The sequence below is a fragment of the Numenius arquata genome, chromosome 2, assembly GCF_964106895.1.
Source record: "Numenius arquata chromosome 2, bNumArq3.hap1.1, whole genome shotgun sequence".
Taxonomy (NCBI): domain Eukaryota; kingdom Metazoa; phylum Chordata; class Aves; order Charadriiformes; family Scolopacidae; genus Numenius; species Numenius arquata.
The window spans coordinates 80710392-80732125 of NC_133577.1; the positions used below are offsets into that span (position 1 = coordinate 80710392).

Here is a 21734-nt window from a genome sequence, read left to right on the forward strand (position 1 = left end):
TATACAAATTACTGTTATCTTTCTCAGCCTTTGCAAATCTAATCACATGTACCTCTCCTTAAAACAGTGTTCTTTTAGAATAAGAAATTACTATACACAGAGAACAAAAGGAATGTTTTCACCAAGACTCAGAAATTCCATATATGACTCAGTGTATGCCACTGTATTCTGAGAACAATATGGCTACATAAAATTTTGTTATTCATTCTGAAAGACAGCCAAGAATATTCTTTGATCTAGAGGCAAGAAGACTCATGTTCACATTTATTTTTGTCACTTAGCTATTCCTAACAAACACACTATCCTGCTTGCTTCTTCATTCCCTGGATAAACTTTGAGTGCCTGTGAAGAAAGGGGAAGGCACTGTGTCTCCAAGAATTGCATTTGTCCTGAAAGAACAGGAGAACAAGGGTATAAAGTCCCAACAAACCCATCCACTACATAATCATAGAATAAGAGTTTCAGAATTGCTGCAGGTAAATTACTCATCTAAACAACTATCTTCTCAGATAAATGAGAAGACCAATGAAAGTTAAAATATCTAGAAATTACTTCTCTGAGATACGTGAACTTCCATTACACTGAGGGATCTCATTGATCTTTATTATCATTTCTTGTGGGGTTATATATTGCAAAAGAATGTATATGTTGCAAAAGAATGTATATATTGCAAAAGAAGCTCCTTATCAGGATCTCAGCTAGTGCATACCTGATCTGAGATCCGTTTTCAGAGAAAAAGTTCCTTCCAAGATGCTTTCCTGTCTGGATGCATAAGGGGGGAGAAAGGGATATTCACCTGCCGTGAATTAATATAAAAGGCAGGGCCTTTTTATATTAATTCACCTAAAAGCGGAAGGACTGGAGAACATCATACAAACATAGGAAGCCCTTAGACCACAGAATACTTCTTATTGATCAGTAAACATTATAGTCTCTGCCAGAGTACAATTATACAAGACACTGGAGTAGAATCTTCACTGTGAAGTTCTTCAACTCCAAGTGCTCTGCACTTCTGCAGCACTCTCCACCTTCTGCCTTGTTTATCTAACAATCCCCTTTTCTCTAGTTCTGCTTCAAAAAAGATGTTATAAGTAGCTACTGAAAAAAAAAAGGTGTAAGTTGGTGTCTCGGGCCTTTGAAAATCAGCTGCCACTGCTAATTAACCCAGCAATATTTTGGCTTTACTTTCAGTGAGAAAACAAATATCTTTTTCTCACACAACAAATCAAGAAACTCTATCAGGTCAGGAAATGACAAGAACTGCAGCCTTTTCTGGTGAGCAGACAAATCCTTCCACGCTTCCAGAATGTCCCTATAAATCCTGTTTCCTCTGATTTCCTCCAGTGTCCCAAACAAGTCTCATTCTGTTTATTAGCCTCTGCTTTTTATGAAAGTACATCTAAACTAAAAAACAGTTTCAGTCTTCTACCGTAATTCAAACATTTCCAAAGTAGCCCCTACAAAACAAAGGTGGGGAGTCATGCGGTATCATGTACTGATGACTCTGATGGGTTCTCTGAGACCTATCCAGGATAAGCCTCAAACTTATTTATGGTTACATTCAGTTTGAGCCAGACAATTTGTTAGTAGTCTGAATAGTCTGTGAGGAAATGCTCTGGCTGTTCACGCAGCCCTTATACTACATACGGGTGTTTAAGTCTACTCAAAATATGACTTTCAAACATGTTGCCGTGAAGTACAAAACTTTTAAGGTTAATAACTTTTTCAGTATTGCTCCCAAAACACGTACTGATACTATGGACTAGAAAATCCCCAATGAATCAAAGCTGTTTGGGAAGAATTAGAATCCAGGAATGAAGTAAAGACATTCAGTGAAGTTCTTGATTTTATAAAATATTATTTTCAGGATGGCCGTTTCTTAGGAACAGTCTGTTAAAATAATTCAGTTTGGTTTAAGAAGCTTACTTTATATCTCCATGAGTTACAGAAACATAAAAACAATCCACGTCAGCATGTGAATTTTAGGCTACTCAAGCTTTAAACAGAAATGGATGCTGTACTTCAACTATAACACAGCTGTTAATCTGCTACAGTTGTAAAACCGCTTGCATTCAATTTGCCAGATAATTGAGTCTGATATACCACTTTTATAATCAGAAGTACTTGGGATTAAAAATTCCACCACAGTTCATTTTCTTTTTCAGGAATTGATACCAACATAAAGGACAGTTTGGGTAGAACGGTTTTAGATATTCTTAAAGAACATCCATCTCAGCAGTCACTCCAAATTGCAGCTCTCCTTCAAGGTAAGTCATATTCAGTTATACACTTGTTAGGCACAAATATATTTGGGGAATATTAAGTTTTATAGTAATTTCTACTCATTATACAAAAGAGTAATTTTTTTAATTAAAAAGGCAAAATTCTTGTTTGCTAGATACACAAAAATAAGTGATCGGACATTTGAACTTCAGACGAAAACATTTATTTTTTTCTGACAATAGACATTAGCATGGTATGTCACTTATAGCTACTTTTTATGCATTCTTCCTTACAAAATACCATATTGTAATATTTCACTGCAGTTCCATTAAATTGTGATGGCAAACTACATTGAAATGCTTGATTCATTCATAAATAACAACTATGACTGAAAGATGGTGACAAATTTTCAAAACATTTAATTACATTTTTCTGATTTTCCTTAAATTTAAAAAAAAAAAAAATCAACCAGGCAGCTCTTGTCATTATAGCAGAAATAATATAATTTTGTTGTACATGCGTTTGTTCTCATTCTTCATGTTAGTTTCATGGTGTAAAACTGATGGAGCTTCATTGTTTACTTCAACTTTTTACTCTAGAAGATGACAGTAAAGTGATGAAACATGAGCTAGTACATAACTCAGTGTTAAACATCATTCCTTCTCTTCTAGGGAATTTGTTCCCTGCATTTTCAGATTAGTCTTTCATTAACTGTGTTTGACAGAGGAGTTCTCTGCAGGTATCATTGCTGCATCTCCACCTGTATTGATTATTCCCATCTTTAAATAAGCCATTTTAATCACTTCAGTGTTGGTTCTACAAATGAACTAGCTCACGCTTCAGTCTCCCGCATAACTGTATTTCATAAGAACATTTCCTAGAGGAAATGAGGTCATGTGGCCACGCTGTGTCCTTCAGGTTTTCGTTTCTGAATAACTTCCATACTTGTTAGCCAGCTTCAGTCAAGTTTTCCAGTGAGATGATGGGCTGAAGATACCAAGCTCCTATGACTATAATGAAAATTTCTCAAGCTCGAGGACAGGTCTTCTTTTAAGGAGGAGATTCATGTTATAGGTGAACTGAATTAAGAGCTTGCTTTGAGGTCTCCCTCTCTCCCTCCTTCCTATTTTCTTCTTCCCCTTCCCCTACTCCCCCCTTCCTCCTCCCGTACTTGCAGCTACACAGTTCCTTTCCATATTCCCTGCTTACAGGAAATTGCAAAGTGATCTAGTTCAGTTCATGAACCAGTAATATATAAAATATATAATTTATTATATTACCTAGATTTAATAGTATGTAACAATAATAAAAAATAAGATTATAATTATATAAATATACGTTTCTTTGTTTTAATGAACTTGCCTCCTATGTGATTCAGATCCCAGAGTTAGCTCTGTCCCAGGTAACTGGCAGAAAAAAATGGGGAGGAAGATATGGGTGAGGGAAGGGTGACTCCCCCCCTGTCAGTGGAAGGGAGTTCCTAATTTGACTCAGACTGTATAGTGAAACTTCAGCCTTTATGGCCTCACTGAGCTGCAGTATGAACATACCACTATGTAGAGGAAAAGGGGGTTAGTATCACTGAAACTTCTTCAGCGGCAAGAAAAGGGCCAGTCAGAGCTTCCACTTTCTTAGACATCCAAATCAATCATCCTTCAGATATTAATCTAAGATTCATTATAATGTCCCATCACCAACTACAACAATTTCCATTTTAGTATCTCTGCATTGTTCTATTTTCTCCTTAGTGTGATAACTTTGCAGTCTCATGAACGAAGTTTCTTCAAAGTACCCTTTCTCTATGAAAAATACAGCACCCAAACCCCTCTCAAGGCATTGTCACATTGATGGATCAGTATCTGCCCTTAGTTTTTGCCACAAAAAGGAAATACATCAAATTCAAGGTTTTTTGGTGCTTTGACAAGCAATCTTTTTCACGTGTGCCTTGTAAATATAAGGAAGACTGCTTAGTAGTTTCAGCTGGTATTAGTATGGTGAAACTGTGCTTGTAACAAGCAGCTGTTTAGCTTTGCTCTGTCTGCTTTATAGTCAGAACTGATGTACAAGGATGAAAAATGTTTACAAAGATGCCATTCTAAGTCTTAAGAAAACCTGAGGACCCCATTCAGAACTCCCTTGTGGAACCTACTGAGATTCTTTTTCATCAAGAAAGGGTTCACTGAAGCTTTAATCATCAATGATAAAGTTTGAACTGTGAGCTGAAGTTCAAAAATAGAATCAGGAGTGGAAGGGTTCAGTACCAGCTCTCCTGATGATACTGTAGGCCTACTCTTCTCTAAAAAGCCAGTCGAGTATACTTTTCACTGTAGTGTGGGCATTTATCCTGTTGTAGCTGAAAAATTAGTGAAGCGCCGAGATTTTGGGAAACATGAATGTACTGTAACTGAGTTCAACTTCAGTGGGTAACAAATTCCATGCAATGAAAGGGCAATTGTTGAGAGAGAGTTAATGGCTTGCAAATAGATTCCTGTTAAAGATTCCATCTTCAGATCATTGTCTATGGAAGGTTACGTGTCTCCTTCATATAGACTTACAGGAAATAGAAATTGAATTAATGGCGTCAGACAATTACTGACCAGATTTTGGAAGTTTTTTCCTCATTTTTTTCTTTATGCAGACACAATGACATTAAATTGATTCTTTCACCTTGTTGCCAGGACAGAGTAAGATTTTATCACCTAGCGTTCTCATTTTTACCATTTCCCCCTTGCATTGTTATGAGTGTTACTGTAAAGTATTATTCATATTTGTCCTCGTAACAAGACATTAGCTTTCAAAATATAAACCAAAGACTGACAGATGCATATAAACAGACTGGCCGAAACAGACCAGGAAATAATGTGACTAGTACTACTGGTTGGCCTGATAGGTAGTGTTCTGTCCTATATGCAGAGGGGTAACAGAGTTGTAAGAAAAGTTTTGAAAGAAAATTAGTTAGTTTTGAGGATATTTATGAGAAACTTTGAAGGAGAAAAAAGTCGTTTATGTCTTTAGAAGCAATTCATGTAGGCACTAATACTAAATCCATTCAGCTGATACTAAAACCTATGGCACTGGTAGCCTCCTGTGCATGAGCCTCCAGAATTTAAACACTGTGGATAGATGTTTCTATTGGTGTTCTCCCTTTTTTTAAAGAATATTTACAAACCTACTTTTCATAGATTATAAGTTTAAAAGAAACAAAACCTTTTGCCAGTGAGGTTTTAGAAGTGATCCTACTGTTTTTATGATCTTTATGTCTTTTCTCGCTATGCTGAGCAAACAGTAATTGAAGTTTCTGCAAAAATTTTTTTTTTGTATTTTGCAAAATCTTCCATCATTTTGGAGATTTTGGTGCATTATCAGATAGTAGAAAAATAAGTAACAAAATCAATTTAAAGAGCAACATGAAAAAGGTTGAGTAAACTATACACCATCTGAATGGGTTTTTTTAACTACTTGTTAATTATAGATGGAATTATTAGAAATGACTTGTCAAGTTTTAATTCTTTGTCATTCATATATGTCCCAACATTTTCTGTGTCTTGCTTGGGTCTGGGTTGCAAAATACTTATTACAGTTTAGATTCTTTATGTGGTAATAAAGAAATAGCTGTACTCAAAGAACAAAGAATTAGAATACCATGCCAAGTGAGGCCAGTCTACTGGATGCATTTCATGGATGTAGTGAAACAACAGCATTCAGTGATGAAGCAGTTAACAGTATTGGCACTTAGGGCTTTATAATTAGGCATTGAAGATAAAAGGGATGTTGCCAAAGCTAGTAGGCCTAAAATTAAAACGACCAGCTGTGTTTTAGTTTTAGCACATGTGAACGTGACGCAGGTGCATGCTATACCATCTTTCAACTCTTTCTTCACAGTTGACTATGCTCTCTATTAGAATCTTGCTCTATTACTATTTCTGGAAGAAGAATTCTTGTTATTATGAAAAAAAGGCAGATAGATAAACAGATGAAAACTGACACGAGCCCCGGCAAGGCACAATAAGCTCTGCTGTACAGACAGTATGGAGGGAAATGGTAATGAAAGCTGTTTCCTTTCTCTTCTGCTGAAGCTGCTTAAAAACCCAACATTGTTTGTACATATTACCGAATTATTCATAAATTGAAAATGCATAAGCAGCTGCAGAACCAGGACTCCTTTCTTCTCCCCTCTGCCTAAATAGCTTTGGTGTCATTAGCACAGGCTTTCTTTTATGTGTTGTCCCTCTCTCTATCTCTTCCTCTCTTTCTGAGGACAACCACATCTACCATTCCCTTGAGTGCAGGAAGCCAGCCTCACTGGAAGGATGGAATAAGTTTCCAGTCAAGGATTTAACAACAGCCATGTGGGATGAAAAGAGTTGTGTTTTTTTTCCTGGGGACTACTTTTATAGGCTATTGTGCAAAAGCTGTAGAGTATTAACTATGTTTATGAATTAATTTATTTGCTGTTGTTTTGGGGACTGATAGTTTAGCTGTTCCCTTACCTATCTCAGAATCATAGCAGTACTTGAGTGCTTGTTTATGTTTATCTTCCCTGAACACATGCAGAAAAGTCTCCCTATGTGCCTGTAACTTAAACATGTACTGATTTCAGGTTTCTCTGCGATTAAGTCAAACTTAAGTCATTCAGAATTTTCCTCTGCAATTTAGGAGACTGAAGTCAGCCCAGCCTCCATCTCAGCTCAATCTGTCACCTTAGCACACCTGAAGGCAGCAGTTACCAGTTGGTTATCTGCAAGTGTTGCTGCTGTAAAAAGAAGAGGAACTGGGTCACGATGCCTCAGGTGGGCTCCTTCCTAAGGGAGCAAGTGAGCTGGTTTGGGAGGAGATTTTAGAGAGTTCATGGGCTGGAGTGGGACTTAATGGAGCTGCAGGATCCTCAGCTAGATGCTGGGAGAGCCCCAGGGAGGACAGAGAGTGTTCTGAAGATTGCTGCCCTTCAGGAAGACACAGAAGGAAGGAAGAGTAAAGATTCCCCTGCAGGGGTGTGGTCTATGGAGGGGAGTTGTTTCTAAACCAGTTTTATTCCTCTGATCTAGTTATTTGGAGAGTCTTCTGTTTGAAAAGGTAAGTGTTCAGATTTTTAGTCTAATCAAATTTGGGTTTTTTAGAGTTTAAAAAGCCTTTTGGTTTCTTTAGGGGAAGTCACTCTAGGGAGGAACTCTATGAGAATCCACCCCATAGCACAACCAAAGCAGAGCCTCAAAACAAAAGGGAAAGAAATTCATACTTCATTTAAAATAAAAATGAAAAAAAAAAAAAGTTGTTTGTTTGGCTGGTTTTTTACCATTAAAAGGAAAAGTAAGAAGTTCTCTGAGGCTAATGTAGTCATTACTCTTAAAGCAAAAATCTTGACCCTCTCACCTCACTGAGGAGTTAGGACCTAGAAGAGCTGAAGCTAAAGCAAGCTTTGCTCTAGAGCCTGAGCTTTTACTGCCCCTGGATGTTAAGCAGAAGCTCCTGCTGAGCTGAGCCATGCTCTCTTCATGGCTGATCTTCCTGGCTCTGGCTGCTCTTTGGAGAGGCAGCTGTGTTTCCCTGCTTATGTGTTAACCCTTTCCCTTCTGCTTGGCTTTGACCTAACTAGTGTTACAGAAACTGAGAAAGCTGGTGTTCCAGCAGTTTGAACTTTCCTGTGCTTGTTGTCTTCTTGAATTCATATTCTCCACTGCTGTGTGATCATTTTTATGCTATTCCTTTTTGTGCACGTGGCCCTATTTTGATGAAGTGGGGCTATGTTAAAATCGGATAACTGTAGAAAAGAATGCCTTCACCAGCTTACTGTCATCTTGCTCTGTTTCAAAGACAGTTGGCATGACTAGCATATATGGAGTGAAGGAGGCATATATTAATACACACTTCAGAGATGTTTCCTCATAGTACTGCTTTGGGAAGAATGTATTATTTTACTTCTGTTGACTCAAATGGTAGCCTATGTTTCAGTGAGGATTAATACTAAGAATCTCAAAAAGTTTGCCTGCTTAGCAACAATGTTATGAATCTGACAGGTTGTGTCCCAAACAGCCCGTACGCTTCCCTATCGTAAGAATGACAGGCTTTTCTCTAAACTCTGTGAGACCACAGCTGGGGAAACTGTTCTGGTCATTAAGTTACATAATTGACTAAGCTTGGCTTTGTTCTGAATTATCTTTCTCTTTTTGAGGAAAGTGATAGAATACAGAGCAGTCTCCCAAGTACATTGTAGTCAGAGTAGATGATGGCAACATTATCATCTTTTCCAATAAGTTTGGACAGGCTTTGAAGATTAATTTCTAGCTAGCTGCAGGTGAATAGAATTTGGTTCCTGGTGAAAGCATCCACTGCTTGTGTGTACTTAATCTTTGGCTCTTGACGCAGATTACCTGTTTCAGTTCTTTGATAATATTATGGGTAAGTATACATTTACCTAGGCGATAAGCCTCTCACAACTGAGTCCAAGTCTGTACTTGTTTCATACATATGTGGTAGAATTTTCAATAGTATAAATCCAAGTTAGGAGTAAAAGACCCACAGAAGCCTAGTGTTTTAAGGGTTGAACTCTTACACGGATGATACACTGTTGGCCCGTTCTAAACCTTTACACCATGCATTGTGCTGAGCCTTTTGTAGAGGTTTTCTCGAAGGAACTCTGCAGTTTTTAAAGTAAGTATTTATGAGACTTATTTTGAACTTGGGATTTCCTCCTCGGAACTAGCCTTCAGCAGGTAAGTGTATTGGCCTGAAAGTGGGGCCTGAGAAAGAATAAAAAAAGTCATATGAATAAATAAATAGTCATATGAATATTGGACAGCAATCTTAGAAGTCCTTCAGTATCTCACCTGCATTTCCTCTCCTAATAATATCTGTATTCATCCAATAATTTTAATACTCCCACCTAGTAGAACTTCATTTTAGGTTTGTTTTGGGCAGTTGCACAGTTATCAAGCCAATATTTTCAGTCGTGAATTCCTTTTATTTTCCTTTTATTTTTATTTGGGTCCAGCTTCCTTTTTATTTCTTTATCTTGTATGTGAACTTGACAAATAATATAGTTGACAGAGCTGGAAAACATTCCAGAACATTTTGTCACGGTGCTGGTTTACTCATGATCTCTTTCAGCTCATCTTTCCTTCTTTGCTTTCAGCACTACACAAAAAAATAGTAGTGCCATTTTCATATGAAGAAATACACGACAGATTATCCAGGGGACCATTGCCAGCCATCAAACTTAATATATGACATTTTCAAATCATACATTTTTTTTTAAAAAAACAAAACAAAACAAATGGCAACCTGCAAAGCATTCTGAAACTGCATGCTGTTCTCTGCCATTTCCAATTTCATTTTCTCGGATGTCTATTTTATCACAGATTGTATTTGGGTTTGGGGATTTGTTATTTAATCAGGAATAACAGCAAGCTAAACAAGTGCATTGTAGACTGTAGAAATTAAATCAGGGAGATTTTACTTCCCAGAAACTCTGTAGTTCTTCAGTGTGACATCGATGAAAACTGTTATTGTAGTTTGCTTTTGTGTGTGTTGCAACATGTACTGTTGTGGTTACTATCTTATTGTTTAAGCAACTGCCTACTTTAAGCAACTTTAGAAAAATCAAGAAAATGCAGATGCAGAATAATTGTCTGAACCAAGAACCAGGCACTCTGCTGGGGGAAAAAAGCACCACTATTGCATAAATTAATTTCTAACTTATTATTTGTCCTAGAATAACATTCATTAAGGTCTTGGTGTTCCATTGAGCTAGCCTGTGTACAAAAGCACACGAAAATAATGTATATATTTACACAAAAATAATAGTAATGAAACTGAAGTTTAGCACATTCATCATTCCACCTTTTTCTGGTTTTTATAAACATAGTCATGAAGGTAGGACAAGGGAAATCTTAAGGAGGAAAAGCACAAATATGTTAGAACACTGCTTTTTAGACTGCTAGTTTTAACTACATTTTTGAGATTGCATTCTTTTTTTCTCATGTACTATCTCTGTGCCACAAGCAGAATGTTTGGTTTTCTTAACAGTATCAATATACCTACTTATTGTTAACATCCTGAATGTCATGACTAAAAACATTTAACAAATTCAGAACAAAAGAATACTCTTTCAACACTAATAATATAATGGAACAGTTACAGAGATATTTCAAGGAGACAGGGAAAAACACAGGGGTAGTCGCAACTCATTACTCTTACAATGAGATTGTAATAGTTTCAGCAGATTAAAGCAGAACTGGCCATTATAGTATTTTAAATGCTTTCAATAAATGATTGCCTTGCAGCAGTGTTTATAAATAATTACAAGGTCGTAATATGAAAAATTAGAAAGGTTTTAATGAAAAATGAAGTAGCAAATATACTTCTGATTGGAATAAACACCCTTAATTCAGGAGTTTAAGTGTATTTGTGTCTTCTAAATTGCAGAATACATGGGAACAGGAAACGCAAGTATTTCGGAGGAACGCCCACTGGAATGTGCAGAACACCAGTCTTGCGTTTTGTCCCCAGAAGCTCCTCCGTCTCCAAAGGCTAAAAGTAAATACATGTACTCTGTGAATACAGAAGCTGTAAAAAATTTTTCTTTAATATTAAAATTATGTTACTAATACAGCAATACAAATATAGAAAATGAAAAAGAAAAATTAAGAAAGTTGTTGATATTGAGAAACTTTTTTCCACCATGAATTGCCTATCTTGACTATGTACACTGTAATCCATGTCATATAGGAAAGCAAAGAATTGTATTCTCAGAAAGGACAAGTCACTAATGGATTACAACATATTACAACTATTTGATCTTAGATCTCTTTACCTGACCTTACACATTTCATAATCAAGTAAAGCAAAAGGGTACTAGATCTGTCGAAATACTCTGCTGGCATTGTTCTCGTTCCAGTTAAAGACTGAATTTAGTTGATCTTTCCCAGTGAGTAGCTCTTCCAATTGTGTTACGTTTGGATGGCTCTTTCAAAGATCATGTGTGTACTGCTTTTCCATTTATCTTCTACCATATCTTTCACATACCATGACTATCACTGTTGCGTGCATGTGCTTTCCCCTTATGTTTTGATTCACCTTTACACACCACAGCCACTTAAATAGGGCATTTCCTGAGCGTGGTGTCATCCTGCTCTTCCATGAAAATCATCCACCTGTAGAACCAAACCTGACTTCTGCAGTCATCCAAAGTAAATGTAGTTGACTGCTGGCAAATACCTAAGCCTCTCTTTGTTTTTGTTGTGTGTGTGTGGTTTTGGTTTTGTGGGGATCTTCTTCGATTGTGGTTTTTTGTTTGTGTGGTTTGTTGTTGTTTTTTTTTTTTAAACATCTTTACAGGGACAGTTTTCATTCATGAGAAAACTAAGTTTACTGCTGTATGCCAGATTATGATCTTCATGGTGATAGTAAACAAATGCTCTAGTTCCATTCATGTTTCCCACTGGGATACTTAACAGACATATGGTGTATGACGATAAGTAGTTCCCTTGAGATTAGTAGAAACATGAAGTCAACTACCCTATGCAATAGAAATGTCTGTCCTGAAATTAAGTAGTAAATGTTTTTAAAATGTGTTTTACTTCTTAATGATACGGTCATGATCTCACGTTCACTTTCAAGGTATAAATACTTGTAAAACATGCTAGTTGGCTTTTGCTTGTCTATTGTGTAATGTGATTCTAAAGGAAAGAAATTGTACTTGATTGTGCTTCCCATCCATCTGTCTGCTGTTTGTTGACAATCTAATTTCAAATAGTTTAAACAAAATTTGGAAGAGAGATAGCAGTATCAATTATTTTTCTGTAACTTCCATGAAAATAGGTAGATAGATAGGAGTGACCTTAATTAGTACCTGCACTGAAAGAAATAGGCAAAAATTGTCTTTTATGTATTTATTCTGGCAGTGTGTAAGTGTACACCTACTCACAGGTCAGTCAGCACCCTTGTAGTTCCAGTTTTGTCACACAGAATTCATTCTTTCCCAGTAAGAAATACTACAGGTCGGAGAACATGGGGCTGGGTACGTGAACATAATTCTGTAGGAAACAGTAGTCCTGTTTCTTTTTAGGGCACTGAATCATGGTTTTAGAATAGTTCTTAATATTTAGGTATTTTTACTTCCAATTTTCATTTATTCTAATATTAATCTGGAATAATATCAATTTTCTAATTAAAAAGGAGAATATAAATAAACTAAATGATATCTTTGTTTAATTTAGAAGTTTCCTGCAAAATTTCTATTGACTAAGAATAACAAGAGTTTTGAATGCAAAATTTCTTGTTACTTAGATATTAAAAGGCAATTAGATTTTTTTAATTAACAACTTCTGTTCTTGGCTCTGAAAATTTCAGTCATAACTGGCCATAGTTGTAGATATTTTGAAATATTTTTTAAATTACATTTATGTAGCATAACAAATACTGACTATGAAGGACAATAACACAAAACCAACTCTAAACCTAGCAGATATAATCTTCTCAGGAGCTTCTTTAGTTACATGAATGTACTTACGTATGTTGTATTTATGCTGAGCTTAATATACTCACTCTGTTTTTCCTTTTCAGCATTTTATTCTGAAAGATGAAGTAAAATGGAGTTATCTCTGTATTTATCAAGTTTAAGGACTGTTTCCAGCAATATAACTCTTGTAAACTTAGTCAAGAGAAGGGGTTTCTTATCTGCCCCTGGAAAAACTTGGCTTTCACTCACATTTTTATTGCTAAAGGTAGCTGTGTAATGTGTATGCACTAGATTATCAGAACCTAACACAACTGTTCATAACAAGTAGCTTTTTACTCTTGGAGGTCTTGCTGCTGCCAGTGGGCTATTTGCAGAAAAGTTAGCACTCAGTGTGATTCTAATACTTATGACTAGTAGCGTTACTAATAGTTGCCCTCAACTTAGTATAGATATATGAAGTCCATTTTCTTACTGTTTTGGTAGATTTCTTAAATAAAGTTATCTGATAAATTAAGGAGAAAACACAAAACACAATGCAGAATGCACTAAACATGGGTTTCTGATTGACTGCTGTAGGGAGGCATGTTTGAAACTTGTGAGTTTTGCCCAGTATATCCTTCCTCCATTCCATTTAACCCTGGGAAAGTGAGCAAGAATTTTTTATAAAACGTAGCTACTCTGATGGAACAGATGTGCATTCTCAGAAACACGGTTCCAACCTCCTTACAGTTTATGGAACCTATGCAGTGTATTATCACAGCAGCAAACATGAACCCAATGCAGAGTATGGGACACTGATTTTGTATGTTTGTAGAAATTTTCCTTTCTGGGATTAATTTTACATTCTTGAATACTTGCTATTTCTAGCTATTTTCAGGATTAGAGAACAGAGAAAGTGTATATAAAAGTATATATTGTAATTCATCCTAATTAAATGCAAGCTATAGGGGAATGCAGAAGTGCATAGATTACCTACTGTGATTCCCATGGAATGAGATGCCATTATTTTTGAGGGGAAAATTGTGCATGAAGATTGCTGTTTGGATGATAAGGCATGGAATATAACAGATACTCAATAAAATTTAAAAAAATGTGCATTTCCTTTTAGTCATAAATTACAACTGGTGTTCCAATTATTGACTAATGGTGTGTCTGTTTTTAAAGGTGAAGCTGTGACTGGAGAATTATCAAAGCTCTTAGATGAAATCAAATTGTGCCAAGAAAAGGAATACTCTTTTGAAGATCTGTCTCATACAATATCAGAACATTATCTGGACAATTTTAGTAAAGTATCAGAGGAAGAACTTATGACCAGTGGAAGCCAAACCAAGCTTAATGTAGTAAGTAAGATGGGATACAAAGACAATACATTCAGTTATATCTGCTTTACTTATGGCACATTCAAGAAAGAAAAAGGTACAAGAGTGAGAGTAGTACAAGTCTAACATTATAATAGAAAAAAATAATATAGCATGCACTCCTTACTGATTTATGATTTAATGTTCCCCTTATTTTACAAAGATATTGCTTACCACACCTCAGAATGGCTTTTTATGATACCACTGATATGACCAGAAGTTCAGGTTACTTATTCTTTTGAGCATGGGGAATGCAAGGAAGAGTTTTTTGAAAAATCAATTGAAATCAGTGTGCTCAGTACTATACCAAAGATCAAATACTTGCAGAATCTGATCAGAAGTGCCCCCTAAAAGAAGCAGCTAAGCGTCTTCAGGTATGATTCTTATACATTTTATCATTATATAGCTTTCCCAGTAGCCTAATTGTATTAAAGACTGAGTCTCTGATACTGAAAATCGTGGTTGTGATACTTCAGTGATTTCCAACCACAGTTAAAAATACAACTTCATTACTACTAATCCTGTGAATGAAGTGCTTTAGGATTAACTTTTTTTCTTTACAGTGTAACAAGGCTTATTTTTTTTATTTTAATTGGATTCTCTTCCTCAGTAAGTAAATGGAATTGCCCAGGGAATAAAGCACAGAACAGAGGGGAAAATGCCAAGTCCTAAATTTCAATTAATGTTAATGTAAGTTAAGAAAAATTATGCTCTCATATGTGGGGAAAAACATGACAAGTTAAGGACTTCTATATTCTAGAGGATTTATTACAATATATGTAGACAGACTGAGATTTAAAAAGATGGTTAGCTGCCCTGAAATGCAGTAGATACTTTTGTAAAGCCCTTCTAGATGTTTGAATGATTAGATATGTTACCCATACTGAAGCCAGTCTGAACATAGTACTGATCCCATTTAAGCATTATTATACATCTTTCTAGCGTCTCTCTCTATTTAGGTGCTAACTGCTATTTAAATCTGTTCAGCTGCTGTTTTGCAGAAATTTTGATCCATATAATTCTGTCTACTCTGAAATTTTTACAGACCTAAATGAAATAGTGTCTGAATACTTCTTATTCATATTGTAAATCTGTAATTTACATACAGCAAGAAAATACAAAGGTAAATTAGGCAATACGTTGTCTTGAGATTCCATTTATTGTATATTGAACTAGATGTGAAAACAAATCTTCAAAAAAAGGGGACTCTTTAAACCATGTTGTGGCTCTCTCCTGGTGCACCCAGCTTTTCTTTCAAAGAAAACAAGGATCAGGATGATGGGTGCACACTCCGAACATGAAGTCAGGATGCAGGGCAGAGCACAGCACATTTTCCCTAGAGTAAACCCGACTATACAGGCCGATATGGAGAGGACTCGGCTGTGGTGCGGGATTTTCCTGTTTGATCCAAAACATCCATTTCAAGTATTTTAAGCTCAGTCAGTCTGTTCAGTTGCTACCCAGCTGCCTTGCATCAAAAAAAGGAAGTTGCTCCCAGTTTTGACACACTGTCTTTTAGTTTTGGGGTCATGCTGCCTTATCTTGGTGTGTAGATGCCCTGTATAGTGCACGGGTGATATAAAAACCCACACACACTCTAAAGAGCCATCAAAGAGTAATCAGGAAGAAGCACTAAGATGAAGAGGTATGTTTAGCTCTGAAAATAGTTGAATAGGTGAATACTGCCAAACTAGTCTGGAGGCAGGACCAGCCAGCATGGTGGTGGAAGAAGTGTGACAGTAGCGTGATGATTGAAGAAACTTAATGAATATTTATGTATGAGAATGTGGAGATACAGAGAGGAAGAAAGAGTGGAGACATATATAGACATGGAAAGTCAGAAATAGTTTCCTTGGATGTGTATTAAAGAAGAGAAAGATTCTTAGAGCTTTTTCTGACTTTAGTTTTCTCCTCCCTGGGAAGCTTCTGTAAAAATCTCAGTAGAGTAAGTGAGGACTTCACTGTTATTCGTTGTTGACTGTGCCAGTATCAGCTCTGAAAAGTTGCAGAAATCCCGTCTCTGTTAATGCATCAAATGAAGCCATTTCCTGGACAAATGCTGTTTCCAGAGACAATGACTGGTGCAGGCTTTTCAACTTCCCCTGTAGTCCAGTGATATGAACAGGTTCCAAAACCCAAGTCATGACACTTTGTGTCTGTTGGGGAGAATCAGCAAAGGAACCGGCTGCTAGGACACATCTGCATTCTTTGCATCACTCTATTGTTCAGAGAAATAGGACGCTAAGACTGGGAAGTTACTATTTTGGAACAGTAGCTTGTGGGTCAAAAACTTAGTAAGCTGGAGCAAGTAGCTCCAGGAGCAAGTAGCAGGAGCCACCTTCGGAGGCTAACATGGGCATGTGAAAGAGAAAGCATCAGGAAGCAGAGTGTGTTTCAAAGTGCATTTTTTTTTATTTTTTTTTTTAACAACTGGCTCTTTTGAAGAGAGTCAAATCACCTGTGGTACTGCTCTAGCTAAATAAGGTTTAGATTGATTCAGGACTGCAGAAAGGAGTGTCTGTCTATCTACGATCCACATCCTGGAATTCTCTCCTGAATCTAAGTGCCAACCTCTTTTATTTGAAAGAGCAGGGGTCACTGTTTTTGTTTAGTGTCAGGGTAGTGGGGGTGCTTGCTTTTTAATGCAATAACTTAACAATAAAAGACTTCATCTGGAAAGGGGAAGAGAGGCATTCAGTTCTCTCTATGGCATAAGGGTGGGTTTTAACGTCATATTTATAGTTTCCCAAATAAAAAGACTGAGCATCAGCCTGTTGATCCCCTCCAGTATTCTTTCTAGATTTTATAACCACTGGAAAAATACCAGTGGAATCCTGAGAGTAGGACTTAGGACTCCCTATTAACGAGCAAATTATGTTCCTTTTCTGGCCTCAGATGTCTTGCATTGTTTGTTGCTGATTGATACAGCACTTGTAGAATACTACATTTTCTTTTGAAGAAGTTGTGGGTTGGAACTCTCTTAGGCCAAGGACAGAATTGAATCCATTCTGTTTGCTGAATTATTGGACAATTAGTCATCCAGCCAGTTAGCAAGTTGTTCTGGTATGTTCAGGCTAACTGATCTACTTCTTTTCATAAAATTTTGCATTGAAGACACTACACATCTTATTATTTAATATGTTTATGTTGACCAGGCATGTGATGTAAGGCATTAACAAAACCAGAGTTTTATGTGCTTATAGTATTTTAAAGTCAAATAGGAAGCAGAGTTTGCACAACTTCGAGGTTAGGTGAAACTGAAAAAGAGCTTTCTGGATGAAAATTTTGGGTGTTGAGACATTAATTCCAAATTACTAGTCATCTCTGTATTGACTTAAGTTTCCTCAAGACTTGGAAGAGCTGAATAGCAAAACTGAAAGGCAGGATCTTGAGAACTGAAAGGTGTGAATGAACATCTGGGAGAGGAAGGGTAAAATGGAGCAGTAAGTAAAAGTAAGGAGAATAAGAATAGACACCACAGTGTAGATGTGAATAGGAACAGATCTGGAGATGAGTAAAAATGTCCGCACAGGACACTTGCGTTCCAAAAGCTTAAAGGGAAGCTGTAAAAAGTTTGGGGTTCTGGAAAAGCAGACTGTGTTAGCTTCCTGAATGAGGAGAGCAATTAATGAAGAGGATGAAAACAGTGTTTCTTGTTTGCTGAATAGTACAAAGTCAGATGAGAATAAGTTAACGTGATTTTTTGTTTGTGTATTTATATATATAGAATAAACTAAAGAAAGACTAATTAAAGCTACACTGGAAACTATATCATTTCAGTGCTTGATTTTGCAACTCTGGCTGTGTTTCAGTGCTTTTGATGTCCTGTCATGTAAAATATTATTTCTAAGTTTCTTAGTCTGTCCTCACCAGTCATTAAAATGTGTATATTACGAGATATTGGACAGCAGCTCCCTGTTCATTGTCTCCACAAAATTAAAGGCCAGATTGAACATAATTTTGCAACTGGAAATATGGGGTATTATGCTACTTCAGAGAGAGATCCAAAAAGGCATTCATATACTTAGGCATCATTTCAGTTGGAACTGCCCATTTTTCTCAAAGGCTTGTACACTGCGTGGGGTTGATGGGGAATTCATGGATTATTTTTTTTTTTTTTTTTACTCCCAGTTCCTTTCTGCCTTTTTTTCCCATTTTGGTCATTGTGACTTGAATACATTCTTTAGTTCCCCTGTGTATGCAGACATGGAAAGCCCTGATAGCTGCTGCACAGGAAAGCTTTATACTTGTGCATTGTTCAGTACTGGCATACTACAGATTTTCTATGTTTGCTAAATACAAAACTTTCACTCCAAATAACTAGGATTTGATTGTTCAGCAAGTCAGGAAAGGTGCTGTGCTTCAAAACATGTTCCAGAAAACATGAGGTGGAAAAATATGTAGGAAAATCCTTGGTTGTATCACAGTTTAGTTAACTTTGGCATTTTCGTTTAAAAAATTAAGCTGTCTTAAGTATGATTGCTAGCAAATTCAGCTTTTGACAATAGCTTATAGTATTTTCAGGGTTTTTTTTTTTTAAAAAGAGTATAATTTAAAAAATATTTTCCAATAGATGGCAGTCTGGCTCAGTAATTTCAAGAACAAAAGCAGCCATCTTATATGAGTTTTCAAACTTTTTTCATTTCTATGTTAAAATCATGCATTTTTTACACAGTTGATAATACAGACTGTTTAAAAACAAACACCTGTAATTCTTATAAGAGGATAATTTGATGGACATCATGGTATACATTTAAACTACAAACTAAAATATCAGGGCTAAATTTAGAAGTGTATTATAACGCAGAGGTTACGCATCACGTGTATTCAAACAATCTCTGTGAATTCAAGAGCAAGTAAGAAAATTTAAATAGGTATAACTTGCAAAGTTGAGATCCTGAAAAACTGTGTCAGAAAAATGAATAGAAGAACCTCAAAGTGTATATTGTAAGGAATCTGTCTGAGCTCCTCCAAGTAAATTGCTTTAATTTAGAATACTCTGTCCTTGGAGTACTAACATCATTAACAGTTTCTTGTCAGGTTTGAGGCTCCTGTGTATGTATTCATGTGAGAACAAATTATTCTAAATGTCATATTAAAAACAGAAATACACTGTACTTATTGCAATAATAAATTGCAAAGTATTTGCTCAATGTTTTTCTTAATTTAAAAGAAATCAGAAAAGAGAAGTATAGGATTTATGTCCATGTAAGAAAAAATTCCTGGGGATACCAGAGAATGATATATTACTTTTTATTTGCTTTGGACAGCCTGTGGTCGCAAAATAACAAATAGGATATTAAGAGCTTCTACACTTCCATAATTGTGTGTGTATGAGAATATACATATTTGCAAGATGTACATGTTGGATACAATACATATCAATTTTTTTTTCATTTCATAAATTTGATATTTTATTTTAATGATTTTTTTTTTCCTAAAATTGACTTTTAAAAGAGGTTCCTCTTATTCTGTGCCGTAAAGTTTATATTTCCAGTCCTGACTTAAGAATGAGTTTGAAGAGTGTTCCTTTCCTTTCACTTAGTAACAATGACTATTCTCCACATTTTTTGAGGTCATGAGAAATTTTGAACTAAAACTACTTTTAAAATAATAAAAATCTGCCATATACACTTAATAAAACTGAAGGTCCAAATTGAAGTATTTTCTTCAGATCAGTCCCTTTAACCTTGTGAGGTAGGTGGTTTCTTGCAATGTTTACTTTCACATTTATGCTATTGTGTTCAGAAGCATAATCCATAAACTTACATTATTGATTTGCAAGTGCAAATCCAGTGTCTTAATGTCTTTGGATATGTGACATGAATTTATATTAAAGAAGACACAGTTCCAGAAAGTGCTTTTGTGCTCTTAACAGCAGAGTTATGTTAAAGGATTTTACCTATGTTTCTCAGTATGTATTCCAGGTAATTAAGTTATAACGTGCCCCTGATTTTTTTGCTTACAGAATAAAACTGAAGATAGTGAAAACACGTAGGATTATAGTGACTGCACTACAGAGGGATTTCACAGAAGTGGCAGCAGTATATCTGATTAAATTTAATGTGGTTATGGAATAGATAATAAAGGCTGGCAGCAGTAATTTAAATTTAAACATGGAGAAATGTTCTGTGTAGTCTCAAGAAAAAGATTTGGATTTCATCACAGCCATATAAATGTCAACTTCTGCTTACTTCTGTCATCCAGAAGGGAAAGCTGATACTAATGTACATAAAGAAAGAGGGGGAAAAAAATATACTTAAAAACATCTTATATTAATGCTGTTGAAAACAATGGTGATACATATTCAAGGGGAAGATTCACTTTTTACTCACTCATGTCAGAAAATAAAAAAAGATTAGTGTATATAAAGGCAATAAAACTATGATCATGTTTGGTTTGTATTTAAGGGGAGATGTGAAAGGATAGAATTATGTGTTTTTGAAAGAAGATGGCTAAGAATGAATATATTAGAGGTAATAAAATTTATTCATGATACCTTAGAAGTCAGTTATTAATTTTTTTCTCCAAGTCAAAGAACAAGTATTCTTCATTAAAAACACACATAAAATTTTTTTATTATTATTTTACAAAGTAATATTCACTGGAATTTGTTGAAGAATATTGAGGTAAACAATTTAGTGGCATCATTCAGTAAATCTGATTTATGTTTTTTAACATAACATTTAAATAAATAATGGCAGGGGTGAAATATTATAATGGTTAAGAGTGACCAAATATGCTAGAAAAAAAATTATGACTGTCTTGGATCAAAAGTGGTAGCCTTTAAAAATATACACTTGCATATAGGCATTATTGAGAGCGAGACAAAATTCTACATGTCAATGCTGATGAGCAAGCCATAACTATGTACAACAACTAACTAATGAGGCTAGATTAAAAACACATTCAAGAACAATTTTGGCTACTTGTTCATTAGGGAATAGTAAGACAATCAGGTCTGATTGTTTGGGACTCCATGGAGAGAAGCAGATAAATTTTAAATTGAATTTGGTAATACAGCTTCACTGTATTTTGCAGGTATTTATGATGCTTTTTAAAAAAAGAAAAGAATTGTACTCAGTGTCAGTGTTTGGAATATTGTTGATTTACTCAATTCCCTTTTTACAATAGTGATAGGTAACTTATGTATTACCAAATTTTGGCATTGTAAGAATTTTGTATTAAATTGCTCTTTAACTCTTAGACCTAATTCAGTTATGAATCTCATTTTACAAGCATATACTGACTCTTATTTCTGTGGGAAATAAAAATATGAAGACCATCTCTCCTAGAATATGTAAACCTTACTTTTTAAGATTCCCTTGTTGCGAAGGTCTACCCACTCTCTGAAGATAAGATTATATAACTTTAAAAATTGTTTTTAAAAGCTACCACCCAACTAAAACCCATCTGTTAGTCCCAGTTTCTAATGCACATGGTGGTATTTCCCACTGAGAAGAACTGTTGTAGCTGGTATTTTTTTCATTAGATGTTTTTAATGTGACATTCAGTACCAAGCATCCACTTGGTCAATATAGAATGATATACTTGCTATAAGCTACTTTACAAAAAGATTTCTAAGTTCTATTTAAACATGAGCTGGTCATTTCAAAGAAGCAGAGTGAAACATACTAACTTCATACAAAATTTTGTCCCTTCTGTTAGGTAGTTTACCTAGCCAAGGGAAGTTCAGA

The 21734-nt window shown here is 35.6% G+C and overlaps 1 protein-coding gene across 2 annotated transcripts in view; it reads left to right on the forward strand.

Moving 5' to 3' along the window:
- The window catches only part of ANKS1B (ankyrin repeat and sterile alpha motif domain containing 1B), a 441596-nt gene that overhangs the window by 72695 nt on the left and 347167 nt on the right, over positions 1 to 21734 (forward strand). For both annotated transcript variants that reach the window (XM_074144245.1, XM_074144246.1), the window contains exons 6-8: positions 2166 to 2267; positions 10645 to 10755; positions 13844 to 14019. In XM_074144245.1, coding sequence (XP_074000346.1) covers positions 2166 to 2267; positions 10645 to 10755; positions 13844 to 14019 — 389 coding nt within the window. The remainder of the gene's footprint in view (positions 1 to 2165; positions 2268 to 10644; positions 10756 to 13843; positions 14020 to 21734) is intronic.